A 20,694-nucleotide genomic window follows, 5' to 3' on the forward strand; every position below is an offset into this window, starting at 1 on the left:
AAGTGAAAAGTGGTGTAAAATCTAGAATGGTAGGTAGTTGTGTGAGACAAAAGCGTATTCAAATAAGACTACAAATCTTTATAATGTAGATTTTGAATCCTTTTTTAATTTTGTGTTTGTATTCATATATACAGACCATTAGCCAGATATCCATTTCCACCTTCAGTGCAGATTCCGACACGTTAGCCATTCAGACTTTCCACTATGATCACACAAAGTACTTTTCTTTCCTGTTCAAAAATACTTTCAGCAAAACTGATGACTGATTTAAAAGTCTGTCATTTTCCAACACCGAATACACAATTTCTATCTCATAGCACAGTTAATATTTTTGTATGAATCACTACATAACTGGCACTAGACAGTTGTCACCCATGAAGTCAGCTTTAAGTATAGGAGAGTGGAAGAGTGAATTATATAAATAAAGTGCTTTTAATATCTCTGACTGATGTTAAAAATCAGCTCTTGTAGAAACTTTTTCATGCTTTTAATAGGCAAATAATGTTTTTCACATATAGACATGTCCAGCACAGAAATTACTAAGATGGCATTGTGCATTGTACTCAAAACTAATTTCATTCCTTTGAAACATTTTTATAACTTGTTTTTAAGCCAAATCTTTGGTTGTGCAGATATGACAATTAAAATTCAGCATGCAACTGACAAAAATGGGGAGAAGAAAAAATCAAAGGCAAATCTGAGAGCTTTCTGGACAGTGCTTCGCCAGTCATGCTCTAGTTTCACATGCCTTCCTGCAGGAGAAAGTTTAGACATGCAATTCAAGCAAGAAATGGCTTTCAGCTCAAATACAGGCCATTTGCTGCCAAGACGGCCTTCCAGGATGGTACTGAACTCAATGACACTTCCTTGCCTCAAGTTCAGTAACACTTTCTTAAACTCGTTGCTTGCCTTCAGCACAATATCTTTGGTTACATCGTCCTCTTCCATAACCTTGCTTCCATTGAAAGGCATGCCTACCGTTATTTCAAATTTATAGCGGTCAAACCTTTTCATGTGGCAGTCGTGTTTCGTCAGATACTTTAGACGACAGAGTTCCTCCTCTTCCAGGGTTACATTTTGGGGATCACATGCTGGATATGTTTCACCGTACAAGCATCTCAACCAGTCACCAATGAAAAAAGGAAGCATGTTTACTGCCGATTCTGCACTATTGTCGATGTCAGTAACTCTCACGTATTTGAACCTTCCCGTCCAAGTCACTCTATGACCCTCCAGATGACTACATAAGATTTGGGTGCGTGCCATGTTAGTTTCCTTCCAAGCCCGGGGACCACACAAGAACCCATACTGATTCCACGTCAAGGTAGAGTTATACACCTTCATCCCCTCTGAGCGGTACACATAAAACCAACAGAACAACACTATGGCAGTAATCCACACCAAAATAAGCTTAACTATAGAACTCTTTGTTAGGGATTTCACAATTTCAACCACAGAGATGCTGGCCTTTGTCCACCATCGGAAAAGCAACGGAACAGCACATAACAGAAGAGTTACCACAATCTTCATGAGCTCTAATGTTATGAACCATTTTATGAAGTGGACAAGGCACATCAGTGCAATGCCTACCATGAGAACAGGAAGAGCAAAGAGGAAAAGGAAGTAGCCAACGGAGGCACGAATTAGCCCAATGCCAGAGGATTCTTTCAAAATCACCACTGACAGTTCACACCACATGAAGCACACTAAATAAGGAACCAGGTAGCAATAGGTGCCTTTGAAATTCCTCATCTGTGCCATTCTGAAGAAGAGATAAAACAAATACAAAAACAGAAGGCAAGGAACGCTCACATTCAGGACAAAGAAGTGGCCAACAGGAATGCTGTAAAAGGTTTTCCCCAATAGCTTCAAATGGCCCAAATGAACAGGTATAACTGGCAATAAGGAGAGGGAACCTGCTGCAACTTCCGTGAGCAACGCTCTGCGTGTGTAGGGCTCGGCACTTGCGCCCAAACTCATGTAACTTGTCACCATGAAGAAAACAGAGATAGTGGCCAACTCTGAGCAGGGTATCCAGTCCTTATTAGCTACAGGGAAGGAGAAAATGACAAAGAACACTGAGAGGAGGAAGTATAGGTAGGGCTCTAAGTGGTTCCAGCCAAAATTCACTTCCGCTTCCTCGACATCTAGGTTGGGTTCAAAGCGAAGGAGCAAGTCAGTGAGGGTGCGGAAGTTTTCCCAAGCTTTGCTATCTTGAAAGACTTTCAGGGTGCAAATCACCATGGAAATGAAGGACAGATAGAAGATAACTAGTGGGATAAAAAATGCAAAGAAGTCAATGGTCAGGTTACTGATGACGAAGAAGAATATGAGAGCATTGAAGTGGTGTGTTGGGATAATAGTGGACAGCCAATGCATTCCTGCTTTAGATGCAAGATCTATAAGGTGCTCTTTGATTTCCATAATGGCATGAAGTGGAAACTTTATCACCTGGAAAGAAAGAAAATGCAGTTCACGCAACAACTCTTTTGTAGCATCACGTATCACCCCACGTCCTCTGGACAGAATGGACAATCAAGCCAAACCTGATCAGCTGTTTCAGAAGCTTCTTCTTCTTTTTAACGAAAAGCTGATTGTGATAGCCATTGTGTTGGGCTCTCCAACTAGTGCCCACAGACGTTACAAATCCTGTCACCATTTCATCCCACTGAAATGGTGAACTCAGGTGATCCAAATACATACAAGATGGAAGTGAAATGAGTCCTTTTAAAAATATATATTTTTGCAGAGGCAACCTGGGTTCTACACACTGGGGAAGGGGGGGCTCCCCACATATGCAGAGGTATGCAAATTAAAGGAATTTTTAAAAACCCAACCCCCAAATGCCTGACAAGGACCAGGTGGTAGAGAGTCTATATAGAGAAAGAGAGAGTGTAAAGAAACCAGAGGTCAGGCAGATTATATGAGTTTATCAATTAAGTCTATAGCCAGAAACAGATGAGACACAGAATTTGGCTGCCAGTAGAAAAGCAACCTCTTCAAAAGGAGAATGAAGAGTGTGAAACGGACTTGTTAAAGCCTCTTACAATAAGTATCCTGCAATGAGAGTTGTGACTGGGGAAGGATGCATGCACACGCGCGCACACACAGAGCAATTGAAAGGAAAGGAAAAAATGAGGCTACATTCAATTCTCACACTTCAGAACCTTGGCCCTCCTCACTTATTCTTAAACAAAATTTCACCTTGAGTCGAAGAGGAAGGTCTTCTGGACTCTTTCCTGCCAGTTCATCGTCATCGTCATCCTGCACCAGAAGGTTGGTTGGGATGATGCCTTTTGCATACTTTTTGGTAATTTCAACAAAGTCATCCAAGGCAATATAATTCTTAGCTGAAAGTTGTAAAGGCAAAATGCATTACTAAAACATTTTTTTCCTTGAGAGAAAATGGTTAACGGTGGATTATTAAGCAGTGACAACACATATAAACCAACAAGACTAGATTTAAAGTTGGTTCCGATATCAACATTTTAAACGTGGCAAAACTCTCTTCCTTTTGACTCTCCTATTTAAGTCATGAGTTCAAGATTATTATGTCCTTAACTATGCACCTTTAAGCCTATTCAACTGTATGACTGCTGCAGGGGCCTGTGGAGGAAATAAAATTCTAGAAAATATTCAGAATTATCATGGCGATCGAAGGATGAAGAGCAAAATGAAACTCTGCAAAGCCAGCCAGTCACATACACCAGTAAATGCAAATCCTGAACGATGGGCCTGAACTGCTGAACTCATCAACCAAAGATGGGGAAGCTGTGGCCCTCCAGATCTTGGACTCCAGCTTCCATCAGTCCCAGTCATCATGGCCAATGACTAAACTAAATGAAGATGAGCCCGTGACTCCCAAGTTCCAAACAGATAATTAAAATACTGCTATGCCTTTATTTTTAAAAAGTGGATTTCAGGAACTTTGAATGAACTAGCCCTTTAAACATCCTGTGAAATAAACAGGATCTTAGTCTTTTTAGCTCTTGTCTGTTTTTTTTCTTGTTGTTTACATTTAGGATCCAAGTGATAATCCAAGGAAGTTTCAGACTAGTAATTATGCCTTTCTTGTCAGGCAAATTGGGAGAATCTATAAAACTAAGTTTAGGAATAATGACTTTATGCAAAAAGAAAAAGAATTGTAACTTCAAACTTAACAGTTATGGTGGAAAATATTGAGCAATAGCTGTCTTGACACTTGGAATAAAAAAGGCTAAGAGAAAAGGTTCATCTCCCCCTTTAAGGTGGGGGGGGGAGGTGGCCCTTTCCCAGAGGCTTAAGGATCCTATTGGTGGGCCCCGATGATTATACAAACCCTTAAACGGCTGGAAAAGGACACCTTGCCCTGCTCAATGAACATGATATACCCTGCTTTAGCAACCCCCTGAGTGGCAGGCCAATTCAGATACTCAAAAGAAGCTATTTGCCCATTCTATGCCTCAATGCATGGGCACATGGCCCCCTCTGCCTTCTGCCCTTCCTTCAAGAAGCAAAGCGCCTGAGGTTTCCCCCATAAGAACCCTGAGAGGTAAGGTTATGATGGAGGTGAATCATAGAATCCTAGAGTTGGAAGAGACCACAAGGGCCATCGAGTCCAACCCCCTGCCAAGCAGGAAACACCATCAGAGCACTCCTGACATATGGTTGTCAAGCCTCTGCTTAAAGACCTCCAAAGAAGGAGACTCCACCACACTCCTTGGCAGCAAATTCCACTGTCAAACAGCTCTTACTGTCAGGAAGTTCTTCCTAATGTTGAGGTGGAATCTTCTTTCTTGTAGTTAGGATCCATTGCTCCGTGTCCGCTTCTCTGGAGCAGCAGAAAACACCTTTCTCCCTCCTCTATGTGACATGATTCGAACATTTAAGCTGGCATATTCTACCTGAGATCCCCCTGCTATTCTATCGTATGCAACAAATAACTTCTAGGAGACGTGATCGTGGTTTATTGTATTTGCAGTGCGTGGTGTTTTTTATGGTTTTGGTGGTTATTGTTGCTTTTCTTTTTCTTCCCTTTGTGAATGATGCCATGCCAATGCAATGATGATGGTGATGATGAGAGTGTGAATGGTCAAAGGTCACCCAGCAACCGTGCACCAATTCCCCCAACAAAGTCCCCCCACCCGCTGAACATTGCTGGCTCTTTATGGGAAGTGTGCTTCCCCTCTTTGGAAAAGACTCAAACGTGAAGGAAAACAATTTGGAGCAGCGCAGCAGGACACTGAAGGGCAACCGTTTAGAAAACCGCATCCTGAGCCCAACTGAAAACATTCTGAGGACATGATCTCCAACATCTTTCTCACAAGGTAACTGATAAAAGAATTAGCCTGAACCGTGTATAAGATCCAATTTTAACAGAAGAAATACTTCCTTACATTCGCTGCTCACCAGCCGTTCCAGCATCCTTCTTTGCTTCTGTACGGCTTTTGGAACTGGGCCGCCAGTCTGTTCCTCACCACCTGTTTGTTCAAGGTATTTCACACAGCATCAGTGGGAAAATTCAAAGAAAGAGAAACTCACCCAAAAGATATACATACTGCATCAGTTAATTGTGTAGCATAGCAATCTGCTGTTTCAAAATAGCTGTGGCCCCCATGTTTTAAAAAAGCAATGTAAAGGCTGATTCTACAGGGATTCAATCAACAGCTTTCAATGGATTAGAATGTAAAGTTGATTAATTATCCAAAATGCCTCTTGTTTAAATGGAAACCTATTTGCCATAGGAAGGAGCAATTTTTGAGAAATCAAAGAGAGCGAAGATAGTGTGAAAAACTAAAGACTGTCACTTAAACTTTGAGGGCCAATTTATATTACAGTAAGACATCAGAAATAAAATACTGTGCCTAAGCATGCTACCTGCAGTTTTATAAGGGTCTGGGTTAAAAATAAGTGTTTTGTTTTTTTTAAAATATCCCAATTAATGAAAAAGAATATGTAATTTACCTAACAGATCAATCAACTAATTCTTATGATTCCTGAGCATCTCCAGTCCTTGGGAAATAGGACTGGGAAGGAGCTGTCTCTTCTTGAGAATCTGGAGGAGTCTGCCAGACAGGGGCGAAAATACTAGGCTAGATGGATCATGGTCTTGCTCAGTTTAAAGACTGTTTCTTATGGCCATAATAGATAAGGTACTATTGTTTCCAGACACTTTGCATTCTCAGAAAGCGCAGTGGAGTTCATGTGCTCTTCCACTTGCATGTTTTAATGAAATTATACCTATGACTATCACTGCAACATTTTTTTCTCTTAAGCAATTTTCCCTACACCATTCTAATTTTGGAAGAATTATTCATGTTCAGTACATCTTTTATATTATATTGGATACAAACCTTCACTGTCAACTTGTCCAACGTTTTCTAATAGTTCTGAAACAGCCAACTGCTTTTTCTTCTTTGGGTTTAGTTTCCAGTACATGACTAACGCAGCCTTTCTCACGGCTCTTTCTAAATCAGTCTCTGATGATATTTTCTTCACTTCTTGTTCATTCTCTGAAGTGATGCCTCAAGTAAAGAAAAAAATGAATTGGGTACGATTATCCCACCTTCTAGGCTGAGGGAAGAGTTGACACCTTTTAATAATTTGTCACTTCAAAAGATATCAAAGTGCTTGCAAAAACTAACTCACATTTCAAACCAGAGTTAGGTTACTCATATAGACTTTAAATTCGCATCTTATATAGCTAAAGTAAGTAGACATCTCCTTAATTCACACTGCATTTTACAGAAGTCATCTCTACATACCCTTTGGAACAAAGACTCTTCTTAATGAATTACATACCCAAAAGAGTTTTGTTGATGAGTAGAGAAGTGAATTTTGCCTTTTCATGACATGGGGTTGATGCCAAGTCTGATCATGAGAGCTAGGCAAATGGAAGTGCAAAAATCACATGCACTTTCTGGTTCTCATTGTAGCCAAGACCAAAAACCCTTCTCCAACCTTATGCCATTAAAAAAAAACCTAATTATTTCCTTTCTGTTGGTAAATACTAAGTATTCCTCTGCATGCTGCTTATCTGGCCTTTAAAAGTGTATACAAAACTGCAGATTCTTGGAATAGAAGAATCTCGTCTTCCCCTTGTTAGTGGCTGCTCACAAAGAACAAAAATGTAGCCAACCAAGCCACCAGCCACACACATTTTCCCCTGGACTAGAGGAAGGCCAAAAGGGTGCTGATAGAGGGTGGTTCGTCTATTCAGGAATACGTTGTTCAATGACTTGTGCAAGTGGCTTCACTCCCACCATAATTATGGGGTGTGCAGCTTGGGAAAGCTCATGGATCTATAACTGTTGCTAAAGGATCAAGTGGCTTCAGTGTTATGGATTGCCCTTTGTTAGCCAAGGCTAATATACTAACTGTGGGCTTTCCTGAACAAAGACTGCATAACCTCAGTTACTCAAACTCTGTCTAGTAATTTGCAGGCTCAGACGGCTGCAGTGCATTCTTGCTGGGTTTTGCCTTTGATGAAAGCCCACATGCTCCAACAAGTTCAAAACAAAGCTGCTAGACCGCTAAACAGGGACTAGGGACTCAGCTATACAGCTGCAAATAAAACGTTTTAAGTGTGTTGTAAAGTGCAATATACAAATGTGACATTAGATGGCAATGGTGAGCTATGGCAAATTCAATATATTTTACAAAACCTTTTTTTAAAAAGCATTTTCACAGCATTTTTAAAATATGTGTGTAGATTCCACCTAGCAAGGAGGATCGTAGCAGACAGGATAAATATTATAAAAATAAATAGAATAAAAATAAATCTTGAGATTTTTCTAACATGCTTATCCTTGAGGAAGCTCAATAGAAGTCTCTTGAAATTCACAATGGAGGTGTTAATTGTCAAGGACCAGGAGGGATGTATACCTCTTCTTTCCGCTAAACATCTCCTCAGCAGTTTAACAGCTTCCCTTCGTCCCTGCTTGGCAGCAAGGATCAACCACTCCACCCCACTGCAACTGTTCAGCTCCTCATCCTGGTCTTCTGCAAGCTTCAGGTAATGCTTCCCCACCTATACAAACATAGAAAAAAGATAATTTTTTTTTGTTTTAATTTAAGTTCAAGGACACCGACAAACTGAAACGTGTCCAGATGAGGGCAACCAAAATGGTCAAAGGCCTGGAAACGATGCCCTATGAGGAACGGCTAAGGGAGCTGGGCATGTTTAGCCTGGAGAAGAGGAGGTTAAGGGGTGATATGATAGCCATGTTCAAATATATAAAAGGATGTCACATAGAGGAGGGAGAAAGGTTGTTTTCTGCTGCTCCAGAGAAACGGACACGGAGCAATGGATCCAAACTACAAGAAAGAAGATTCCACCTAAACATTAGGAAGAACTTCCTGACAGTAAGAGCTGTTCGACAGTGGAATTTGCTGCCAAGGAGTGTGGTGGAGTCTCCTTCTTTGGAGGTCTTTAAGCAGAGGCTTGACAACCAGATGTCAGGAGTGCTCTGATGGTGTTTCCTGCTTGGCAGGGGGTTGGGCTCCATGGCCCTTGTGGTCTCTTCCAACTCTATGATTCTATGAAATAGGATTTTCTTCCACCTCTACAACTCTATGACCCTACAATTCTCTTCTACGTCCAAATCAGGGTTCTCCTTACGAACAGCCATCTTCCATAGCATACTTCATATTGAAAGAAAAGTACCAGCGAACCAAGGATTCCTTTCAAAACGAACCCGGCTGACATCTATTCCTATGTTTGACGTAACACAGCTGGGTAAGGGTGACCAAATATGTTGCTCTAAGTCAAAGACAGGATGAAGTCCTGGTCAGCCCTCACCTGGGTAGTGGGGGGAAAAGACTGGTGTTACCCCACAGCCGGAATGAATGCTTTCCCTCCTGTGTTTCACATCTTTCCAAATTGCAAGTTTCTGTAGTAAAAATGGAATCTCTGAAAATTCAGCGCAACGCCATTTATAATCCTATGAAGTTACAACTACAGCGTAAGACTTTAAACTATAATTAGAAAAAGGGCATCCAGCACTATTTAAAGAGAGCTATACAGGAAAGTGACAACCATGAAAAATTACCTCTGTCTGCGCTTTAGGTTCCCCAGCTTTTGCTCTTTCCAGAAGTTCTTCAAAGAGCTCCTCTGGTTCCTCCATCACAGTCTCTAGAGAAGGCAGGCAAAAAAAGACTTGCGTTTACTAAAGGAGCATTGAGGCTGGGCCCATCTACAACCTGCACTGCTTGAGCAGATCATGTACTCACTGATGCTTGAAACCCAGTTTTTCAGGAATGCAAGTCAAATCTGCAGCTGCAAGAACGAGTCTTTACAAACAATGATGCTGCGCCTGGCATTAGTAATAAATTAGTTAACCCAAACCGGATCTTGGTCACAGGCACACCACATATTTAAAATACTCTTTTTAAAAAATATTTATTTTTATTAAACGATTTTAATGAAACAAATTATTAATCAAAATAACCAATTACATTTCCCTCCCCTTATTCCCCCCCTTCCCTCCCACTCCCACCCTCTAAAGACTTTCCTCAACTCCCCACTCTGATTTGTTTGCACGTATTATTCTCTGCATGTTAAAAATTGTACATATATTTGCCTTATCTGTCATATAGATTAGATGCTTTTTAACATCTTTATGGCCCCCTTGCCCAGATTATCCGGAGCTTTGGGCTGGGCTGTCACCAATATGCTGATGACACTCAGCTCTATCTGCTGATGGATGGCCACACTGACTCGGCCCCGAACACACTGACCAGATGTTTGGAAGCTGTGGCTGGATGGTTTCGTGGGAGCCGATTGAAACTAAATCCTTCGAAGACAGAGGTCCTATGGCTAGGTCGGGATGGCATGGGGATGAGGGACCAACTCCCTTCTCTTGCGGGGGCCCAATTAGTGCCATTGCCTTCCGTTAAGAGTTTGGGTGTAATCCTAGACGCCTCCCTTTCCATGGAGGCGCAAGTTACAGCAACAGCCAAGGCGACATTTTTCCACCTTCGCCGCATCAAGCAGTTGGTCCCTTACCTTTCCCGCCCCGACCTGGCCACAGTGATCCATGCGACGGTCATCTCCAGGCTTGACTACTGTAATTCGCTCTATGCGGGGCTGCCCTTGAAGCTGTCCCAGAAACTCCAGCGGGTACAGAATGCTGCAGCGAGGCTCCTCACGGGGTCTCTGCCATGGGAGCATATTCACCCAGTGCTTTTCAAGCTGCACTGGCTCCCGGTGGAGTACAGGGTCAGGTTCAAGGTGCTGCTTTTGACCTTTAAAGCCCTTCACGGCCTAGGACCCTCGTACCTACGGGACCGCCTCTCCTGGTATGCCCCACGGAGAGCCTCAAGGTCCATAAATAGCAACACCCTAGAGGTCCCAGGCCCTAAGGAAGTTAGATTGGCTTCGACCAGAGCCAGGGCCTTTTCACCTCTGGCTCCGGCCTGGTGGAACGCTCTGCCTCATGAGACCAGGGCCCTGCAGGATCTGATTTCTTTCCGCAGGGCCTGTAAGACAGAGTTGTTCCGCCTGGCCTTTGGCTTGGAGCCAGTTTGATTCCCTCCCTCTCTTTTTCCCCCCTTTCTTTTCCTTCTCCTCCTGCGATGAGGCTACATTTTAATATTTTAATGTTCCATTATTTTAATGTTGTATTTTATTTTTGTTTTTAAGTTGTAATCATTCATCTTGTTTTTATTATTGCTTGTAAGCCGCTCTGAGCCCGGCCTTGGCTGGGGAGGGCGGGGTATAAATAAAAAATTATTATTATTATTATTATTATTATTATTATTATTATTATTATTATATATTCTACTAATTAATTTGTGGTTGTTTATTCAAAACCTGCCAAGGAGTCAAAATCATTTTGTTGTTTTTTTTTAGATAGTTTGTAAAAAGTTCCCATTCTTCCTTGAAGTCACGATTGTCCTTCTCACGTAATTTATATGTCAACTTTGCCAACTCCGCATAACTCATCGGTTTTTCTTGCTGTTGTTCTTTGTTGGGGTTTCCTCATTCTTCCATCCTTGTACTAACAAGACTCTTGCCGCTATTGTTGCATACATAAATAGATTAGTTGCTTTTCTTGGCAGGTTTCCTCCTAAAATCCCTAACAAAAACACTTCTGGTTTCTTTACAAATGTCATTTTAAACATTTTTTTTTCCAATTTGTTATGTATCATCTCCCAAAATTTTTAACTTCTCTAAATTCCCAACACATATGGTACAAAGTACCTTCTTTTTCTTTCCATTTCCAACATGTATTTGACCCGGTATTGCACATTTTCCCCATTTGTACTGGTGTGATATACCATCTATAGATCATTTTCATATAGTTTTCTTTCAAGAGAGAACAATCTGCAAATTTCAAATCCACCTTCCACAACTTTTCCCAATCCTCAAATTGTATATTTATGTCCTATATCTTGTGACATATTTAAAATACTCTTGTGCCACTTTAAGATTTATGCAGTATCCTGGAAGCTGTAGTTTGTCAACGGTGCTGGGAATTTTAGCTGTGTGCGGACAGCACCATTAAGAATCTCCCCAGGATCCTATGGGAGAAGCCATGACTGTTAAAGTGGTCTAAGTGCTTTAAAGGGATGGTGTGGATCTGTGGATATAGTACTAGCTCTGCTACACTGGAACAGCAGCAAGTGAGTCCCGATTTCGCCTTCCTCTCTAGGCCAGAAAGCGCCATGGTTTGTTTTCATAAGAACAGTGCAACGCGCTGAAAAACTGTGTCTCAGGACCACCATAGCTGCTTGTATATTTTCATTTTTTCTCTTCCTCCATCTCCTCTGGAAGGCAATTCATCTTTGTTTGGATGATAAGTTTATGTTCGGCATGAAAATGGGCCTTTCAAAAAGCTCTGACTCATGCAAATGCACGGCCAGTCTTCAAAACAAGCACATACTTTACAAAGGTCACCTTCTTAATTCTTGGAAGGAAAGTAACCAGCAGCAGTATTTCTTCTTAACTCTTTAAAAGCAATACACCTTCATGCAATTTAGTGGACGATGAAGAAACTCTTCTTCCACATTCAGTCTGAAGCAAGTCCATCAGACGTCCTCATCTTTTTCTCCCTTGATTCTATGGCTAGTCCCCTTATTAGCAGTAAGGTAAAGGTAAAGGTACCCCTGCCCGTACGGGCCAGTCTTGACAGACTCTGGGGTTGTGCGCCCATCTCACTTAAGAGGCCAGGGGCCAGCGCTGTCCGGAGACACTTCCGGGTCACGTGACCAGCGTGACATCGCTGCTCTGGCGAGCCAGAGCCGCACATGGAAACGCCGTTTACCTTCCCGCTAGTAAGCGATCCCTATTTATCTACTTGCACCCGGGGGTGCTTTCGAACTGCTAGGTTGGCAGGCGCTGGGACCGAACAACGGGAGCGCACCCCGCCGCGGGGATTCGAACCGCCGACCTTTCGATCGGCAAGCCCTAGGCGCTGAGGCTTTTACCCACAGCGCCACCCGCGTCCCCTTATTAGCAGTAGCTCTGACAATTTCACGAAAACTAAGCAGTACTATCACATTTTTATGCAGAAGTTATTTTCAAACAGATTATCTAATTAAAAAGGTAAAGGACCCCTGACAGTTAAGTCCAGTCACGAACGACTCTGGGGTTGCGGCGCTCATCTTGCTTTACTGGCCGAGGGAGCCAACGCTTGTCCGCAGACAGTTTTCCGGGTCATGTGGCCAGCAGGACTAAGCTACTTCTGGTGAAACCAGAGCAGCGCATGGAAACGCCGTTTACCTTCCCACCTATTTATCTACTTGCACTCTGACGTGCTTTCAAACTGCTAGGTTGGCAGGTGCAGGGACCGAACAACGGGAGCTCACCCCATCCCGGGGATTTGGACCACCAACCTTCAGATCCGCAAGCCTAAGGCTCAGTGGTTTATAATTCCCAAGCAAATCAATCTGCTTTTGAAAAAACAGTAGGGGGTGAAACAGCTGGAAAGAGGGCATTTCCTCAGCCTCCAACAGCAGCAACCAACAAAGTGGAGGGAAATCCCTGGGTTCCAGCAGGTGTTACAGCAGGGAAGTAGGTGCAAAGCTTTCATTATTAGTGGCAGACATGCCTTCATCACACTGGCTATTTGGGCCCTCAAGCCCTTTGCAATTAACATAGAAGCTTCTGCTTTCAAATTACTGGTAGATATTTCATCTAACAAGGACAGAGTCTTTGCTTCTCTGAGTCTATTTATACTTCTCGAAGCGAGTTCTGTGGCTGAATGAATATCCTGCTACACATGGAGGGACCAGGCCACATCGTACGTATCAAGTCCCGTTCCATTCTTAAACTACACTGATCAAACAGCTTTGATAAATCCTGATTAGAATTGTCTGTGCTTCCACTGCAACTCGTACCCAAACAAATGTTAACAGGGTTAGTATGATGGGCACCTGCTAAAGCCCACAGTAGACACACCACGGACCTGAGATGCTGGGCACTTGCTTATTTCTTGCATGGTCAAGATGCCTGGCCACCACAGAATAAAGGGGGTGCAAGGTTCTACTGCTACTTCCTTCAGGCCCCCCTCCCAAAGACCCTTGAAAGATATACCATTTGCAAGAGTTAAGTAGAACAACACTACCTCAAATTCTTTTTGGGCCTGCCAGTTCTGTGGAAGGAGAGCCATGCTCCGTTACCACCAGCAAACAGGTGTCAGGGGACACTGTAAAATTTCATGGCCACCCAGGGCACTGCTCCATTCAGAGATACCCTTAGAGCAGGCATGGGCAAACTTGTTTTGGGACAACAACGACAACAACAACAACAACATCATACTATTTATACACCACCCATCTGGCTGGGCTTCCCCAGCCACTCTGGGCGGCTTCCAAAAAAAACACTAAAATACTGTAATACATCAAACATTAAAAGCTTCCCTAAACAACTCCCATGATCCCTAGTAACAGGACCAGTGGTCAGGGATGATGGGAATGGTAGTCCCAAAACATCTGGAGGGCTGAGTTTGCCCATGCCTGCCTTAGGAGGAGAGTAGCCACTTGCTCAAACTCAAAAAAAACCCCGAGTTGTTGCTCCATCCCCCCCATCATTCTGCCCGGACACTGAGGTCCAGCTCCGAGGGCCTTCTGGCGGTTCCCTCACTGCGAGAAGTGAAGTTACAGGGAACCAGGCAGAGGGCCTTCTCGCTAGTGGCACCCGCCCTGTGGAACGCCCTCCCACCAGATGTCAAAGAGAAGAACAACTACCAGACTTTTAGAAGCCCTGTTTAGGGAAGCTTTTAATGTTTATCAGACCACTGTATTTTAATATTTTGTTGGAAGCCGCCCAGAGTGGCTGGGGAAACCCAGCCAGATGGGCAGGGTATAAATAAATGATGATGATGATGATGATTTTATCCCCACTGGGGTAAAAAAAAAAAGTGTTTTTTGTTGCTCAGCTCCTTCAGGTCTCTCTCTAATCAGGAAGTAGGAAACTGCCCCAAAAGTGTCCTTGTCTCTGGAGCCAGGTTCCATATCCCACCTGCTTTTGGCAATGTCCTTCAGCATCCCTCAAATAAACAAATACATAAATAATCTTCCGCAAAGTAGGAGTCGGCACATGCAATAAATGTGTTCTCCCCACTAAAAATGACGAAGAGATTAGCTATTTAGTAGACTAAACAAGAAATGCAGCTGATTTTGCTATAACTATGAAAATGAGAAAAAAGAAAGCTACTTAACTAAAGATTCAATAAGCAAAGTAGCTGTATCTACTGGTCAGCAATACTGAGAGCGAAGAGAGAAATCCACACAGTATTATTAACATCTTATATTCAGTTTTCAGCAGCAATGACAAACATGCCATCCCACTACAGAATGGGATTTTGTTATGTTTGTGTCAGGAGGAAAGTATCCTCCTTAAAATCCCATTCTAAATGTGTTACATGGAAGCAAGAGTCACTGAAAGAATTCTGAGATATTGCTACGCAAGCATCTGTGATCACTGGAGAGTCACACCTCAACTAAAAGCTATCAGGCACACTAAGTGCCAAGGGGATGACATTTCTACGCCCTCAGTGACAGTAATAAGAAGCACATTTAAGATATGTAGGTGGAGGAATAAAAGGGCCAAATCACTTGACACTTCACAAGAATGAAATAAAAAAGACATGTTACAAAGGATAATTTGAATTTTTTTTAATGTGGCACCAATTATTCAGAGAACAATGAAAGTCATTTACATAGAGTTTGATCCAGATTTGGAATCATCACAATTCCGTTCACAGAGGAGGAAGGATGAGGGGAGGCAATTCATCCATCTCCCCGCAGCCCCAAGAAAAACTGCTCCAAAGGGTTGCAAGATGGCAGGCAGGAAAGGGGAAATGTGGAAAAAATCACTCCCTCCACTCCCCCCGCAGGGAATCCCACTGGATCTGGGGGCCTTCCATGAACTGAAGGCATTTTGTTTACAGATGGGAAACCCTGGATCCAACACACAGAGTATTTTTAAGCATGAAAAGAGATCTTCAGCCTTAATCAATATACAAGAAAAAAGCACACCAAGAACTCTGGCCAATATAAGTTTCAATAGTGGGAGTGGTTCCTACTCACAAATCAATAGTCAATTGTAACAAAAACTAATCCGTTCAAAAGTATGTATTCTGACAAGGATAACAAACTCAGACAGAGATTACAAACTCAAACAGAGATTAGAAACTCAAACTCATAAGGATATGTATAACACAATAATTCGCTACAGTATTAAAGATAAGAATTTATGAATAGAGATAAGTTCATGTTAGTCCATAGTAAGATTTGACGTGAAGATCTTAGTTTCAATCATTCAGCAGAAGTCAGAAGTCAATTATGGATCAGGAAGCAGGACAGGGCCCTGTTTCAATGTATTCACCTGATCAATACACAGTCATACCTCGTGTTGCGTTGGGTTCATTTTGCGTCTTTTCGGCTTGCAAATGCAGCAAACCTGGAAGTGTATACTTCCGGGTTTCACCCCACACACGTGTGCAGAAGCTCTCTATTCTGCCACGCGTGTGCACAGAAGCGGCACTCTAGTTACTGACTTTTCGAGGCATGAATGGCGCCCCGGAACAGATCGAGTCTGTAACTAGAGGTACCACTGTATAAGTAAACAACAACAATACAGGAACTAGTCAATCTTCATTGTCTTGTACAGGTGCACTCTTTCCTTCTTTCACAAATAAACCATCTGGCAGGAGGCAACTCTACATCCAACTAACTTTCTTTCCCAAATCTCTGGTTGAAACCTAGCAAACAGTCTAAAGATTAACCCAGTGTCGTTCATGGTGCAGATAAGGTAACTGGTTGAATCTGACAGGACCCTTCTGTGCCGCTCCAGATGTGTTTTTAGTAATTTTAAGTTATCCACTTTCTAGCAAGACCCAATGCAAACAAAGCTTTCAAACAATTGGAAGACTTTATAAGCACATCAAATGCCTGCACTGATGGACACTGAAGAGTAGATTAGACCAAGATCCACACTTTCAACAGTTGCCATCCAGAAAAAAACCAGACTAATTAAATATTTACTAAATAATGGCATTTGCTAAATATTATTTTATTATTTTAGCAATCTCAGAATAGAGTAGCCTTAATGAGACTCCTGTGATGATCAGGTCTACGCTTGCCACCTTTTCCCACAGCTATTGGATTAGGATGACCAGACCAGATACTGATCCCCAAGGGTACAGTCTCCCTCAGCAGGACTTGAACCAGCAAACCACAGTAGTCTTGCCACATGCCACCCAGGCTGCTCTGTAGGGCAGGGAGAGACATTTGGGTGAGTGGAATCTGAGCATGAATACTTCTGGGGGGGGGGTGGACCACTGCCTCTCTTGACACCCCAAATTCAGAGCAACTTTTCCATTCTAAGAAACATGATAAAAACCCTCGATATTAGACTATGAGGGGATAATTAAGAGAAACAATGATATTAATGAGGTCCAAGATTTTTGACTAGCCTTTGTAGCCCACCCCAAACCTGTGTCAACCTGTCCCTCCCCAGGCTGGTTTGGCCACCATGAGGCTGAGGTACACATGGCAGTCACAGGAAAGCGGGGCAGGGTCTGTCCAGCTGGCTCCTGCTTGGCCAACGCACTTTGGGCGTTTTGGCTGGGCAAGGAAGCCCCCCCCCCCCAAGCCATTCCTCCTTCCAAGCAGGAAAGTTGCTCCTGAACTACAAATATACTCCAACCACCTCAGCAATGCTGTGGCCACACTCCTCCCAGGCTTCTCGCTGTCTTGGGAGCGCAAGGATGATCTTACTACTACTTGAGAAAGTGACAAAACCCTATTTCACAGCAAGTACAATCCATTTCACGCTTCATGCGTCCTGTTCATCTCAACAATCCCTTTCTGCCTGTTTGGCAAATTGAGGTGGAACTAAGTAGATAAGAACTAAATCTCCAGAAGACGATCAAGGTTTCTGATTTCCCTCACCTTGTCCTTCTGCACCAGCAGCTGCATTTAGTTGGGATCTTCCAAGCTGAGTGTAATGGATGCCTGAAGCAGGATCTTGTTTTGAATCCATTTCTGCTACAGATTAGAAATAACAGAGATTGGAGAAAGTTTATAGCCATTGTGTGCTGTTTTTAATTTTTTAACCATGAAAATAATAAAACAGTAATGCATATGGAAATGATCAAGGTCTAATGCCTATCTTTTGAGAGAAAAGCAAACTAATTACAAAATGTATTTCATAGAGAAATGTGGCAATCCTATTCCAATTTGCCAAGGAAGCACGCATAGGATCATGCTGGAAATGGTTTCCCCCCTACTTCTTCAATTCTTCTTCAAACAAGAGCCCTGAACTGGCCCCCCTCCTTCAATATATATGGGTCATATTACACCAGACCATCTTTCTAAGCATTCGCTCTCATTCAAGGTACATGTTTTTACTCGGCAAGAAGCTCATAACATTGACTGCTGCTCGTATCAGGAGGTGTGATAAGCTCTAACACAGAGAGATTTTGACCCACTGGATATCTGTTTACAAGGATCTGCATGCAAGAAGAGGAAATTAGTAGTCACCCTCTCCTCCTTATGAGGCTTCGCATGCCTGTCAGCTGCTTGACCAAATACACTACAGGCAGTGAACATTTTGTGCAAGGGATACAAAAAGAAGGGGAACCTAACAGAGGAACCCCCCCCCCCAAATAGCCCCATAACAGATCAGTGGCATGGAAGGTTGAAAACAAAGAAGAAGCAGCAGCAGCCTGTAAACTGGGTGGTGAGGGAAATGAAATGGAGCAGTCGAGCATGGAGAACCATAGCTATATCAATTGTCTGGAGAGGGAGCTGCCTGGTTCACAATGAGAAGCTGTTTTTAAATAATGTCAGGAAGAAATAAATGTCCATAAACATCAGTGGGGAAACTGAGCCAGGCATAAATGTGTCTTGGCCATAGAGAAAACAGCAACAAAAGCTGCCAATAGGACTGAGCATGTTCACCAGGTGTGGAGCTAGAACCCCGAACAGATGCACTCCAAACTGAAACATTTTGTTGCATTTAGCTAACTGCAAGTCTCAAACCATCTGATGACTGTATTGCTTCTAGTGGCTTATATAATCAATATTATATATTGATTAGATTGATGCTTAAAAAAATTCTTGACTAACCTCTACTGCCAGTTAAGATGATCAAGGAACACAAGAGAGACCTACAGAAAAATGCTGCAGTATCCTATCAGCAGTGTTCTTGCTCAGGATTCCAGCTAGATTACAATAATAGTACTATCCAGGATACAATAAGGAGCTCAAAATGGACAATTCTCTTCTCTGCCCCCTGCCCAACAGAAATGACACATTTTGTTGCCCCTGAAGACCATAAGCATTCTCAGTCGTCAGTGGATTTTTCTGGGGTGGGGGTGCCCCTTTGGGATTTAAAAAGAAGTTTTATACTTCCACATACCTCAGGATTCACCCAAGCCTGTCTCTTGCTTCTCAGTCACCCAGATCTGGCTCCAATCCTGCCAGCACTTAGCTACTCACGTTGGCAACTAGAGGGCACGAGTCTTGTTTACAAGATTCCATAGAGATAACTATGGGCAAAAACTGGAGTCTGGTTATCCCAGGGGCATAATAATTCATTTGACACCCAGTTTTTCCTCTAGGATAGCCAGTCTCAAATGCAGAGAGCAGATTACAAGTATTAACCCCCGATAAAATAACAAATCCGAAAATATGAAGCCTATGCAAGTTTCAGAATATCCACCGAACATTATGAGGTTGTTACAAGCAGGATTGTTTTTACAAGGTCAGTTCAGCGGACACTGTTCCAAGTTTTCCGTGCTGATACGGAAGCTACAAAAACCGCCTTTGCAGCTGTCCGGTTTAGTTCTTGCATTTCTCGCAGGACACGGAGCCAGCTCGCTGCGCACAGGAGCCGAGCGCAGAAAGGCGGCGCAGAGACAGAGCTCCAGCCAGCAGCGTCCATTTCTGCTTGTGGCCCAAGCGCGGCTCCTGCAAAAGAGTTTCCAAAACAAGGGCAAATTCTCAATGCCAGAAGTGGGCGCTGCCGGGGGGGGGGGCTGAAATGGGGGGAAGGAAGGTTTCCCCGTTTATCCTCACCCTCACGGCCGCCAATAAATAAGCAGCTCGCTCCGCATGCCAAAATGAACTAACCGCCTCGGAGCCAAAGATTTTGGAAAAGGCACATTTTGAAAGTTATTGCTCAACGTGAAATCGGAAGAATTGTCTGTTCAGACAGCAACCCGGCTAAGAGAGGTTTCCACAAAAGGCGAGGGTGAGAGGGAAGAAATGTCAACTTTTCTGGTTCTGCGCTGGGAGAGGGGAATCCAACGAGGGAGGGGAAATGGGGAGCGGAGGGCGCCCGAAAAGACGCGCCGGGGATTTATTTTAATGTGGCTGCTCATAAATTAGCAAGCGTGGCTTGAGAAGCGCCAGGCTCCGCTCCCAAATATGCTGAGTAAGAGACATACATTACGCGCTGAGCCTTTTCCCCCGACGCCAAAGAGTTACCTCGCCCGGCAGAGCCGCCTCTTCGGAGCAGCCCCGCGTCGCCCGGCCTCCACCCGGCGCAACCTCGCCCGCCGCCGCCGCCGCGCCCTCGCTCCTCCGGTCGCCAAGCAGCAGCTCCCGGAGCGAAGAGCAGCGCGCCCGAAGAGAAGCGGGGGGCCGCCTCCTCGTCGCCTAGCGCCCCGCCCCGCCGAGGGGAAAGCCGCCTCCTCCCGGCAGCAACTCCGGCGGCGGCGGGTGGGGCTTACTCCCGAGGAAGTCTTTCCGCGAGGGGCGCGCGAGGCCAAGCGGGAACGGGAGACTGGGTCGGTCAGGGCAGCCGGGCCCTCCGGCCACCCGCCTCACCTGGAGGCGCGGACGGGGCGCCGGGGCGAGTCCCTGCAGCCCCTCCCCGTCCGGCCCGGGAGGAGCTCCGCTGCCCAGCTGCTTCCTGCCCGCCCCTCGCCGGCCGCCACTCGGCCTGCGCACCCCGGGAAAGGCCGGGAGGCGCGAGGGCGAGGGCGGGGCGCAAGGCCGGCTCTTGCCCCGGGAGGTTTTCCTGCTGCATTAACTTGGAACCCCAACATCGGGGATCCCCCGCCAAAGCTTGGCAAGCATTTCCAACACAAACCTTGCTTTCTGCTGCAGTAACACCACTCCCATTCTCCCATTTACTCCAAACCGGGCCAAAGTTTTGCAGAGCCCAAGCCTCATGTTTTGCAGCGCCCCCAAAATGCGCATTTCAGTGATACCTCAAACCCGGGTTGCTAATTAATACCACTCAAAATCTTGTGTTGT

At 44.1% G+C, this 20,694-nt stretch overlaps 1 protein-coding gene across 5 annotated transcripts; it reads right to left on the reverse strand.

Moving 5' to 3' along the window:
* Positions 1-77: 77 nt before the first annotated feature.
* WFS1 (wolframin ER transmembrane glycoprotein) lies at positions 78-20,330 on the reverse strand. Of its 5 annotated transcripts, none has more exons than XM_083698224.1 (8): positions 19,921-20,330; positions 17,380-17,475; positions 9,030-9,112; positions 7,864-8,008; positions 6,333-6,503; positions 5,376-5,459; positions 3,205-3,350; positions 78-2,451 (listed from the first exon to the last, which is right to left on the reverse strand). In XM_083698224.1, exons 2-8 carry the CDS (start codon positions 17,468-17,470, stop codon positions 649-651), a joined length of 2,523 nt encoding a protein of 840 aa, XP_083554350.1. In that variant the 5' UTR covers positions 17,471-17,475; positions 19,921-20,330; the 3' UTR covers positions 78-648. The 5 variants fall into 5 exon arrangements, with proteins under 5 accessions (XP_083554350.1, XP_083554352.1, XP_083554353.1 ...); XM_083698226.1 differs by having other exon boundaries at positions 17,380-17,472; positions 19,921-20,314; XM_083698227.1 differs by having other exon boundaries at positions 17,380-17,472; positions 19,881-20,291.
* Between the last annotated feature and the right edge of the window lie 364 nt (positions 20,331-20,694).

This window comes from Podarcis gaigeae (genome assembly GCF_964106915.1).
Source record: "Podarcis gaigeae genome assembly, chromosome: 9".
NCBI classification, from domain to species: Eukaryota; Metazoa; Chordata; class Lepidosauria; order Squamata; family Lacertidae; genus Podarcis; species Podarcis gaigeae.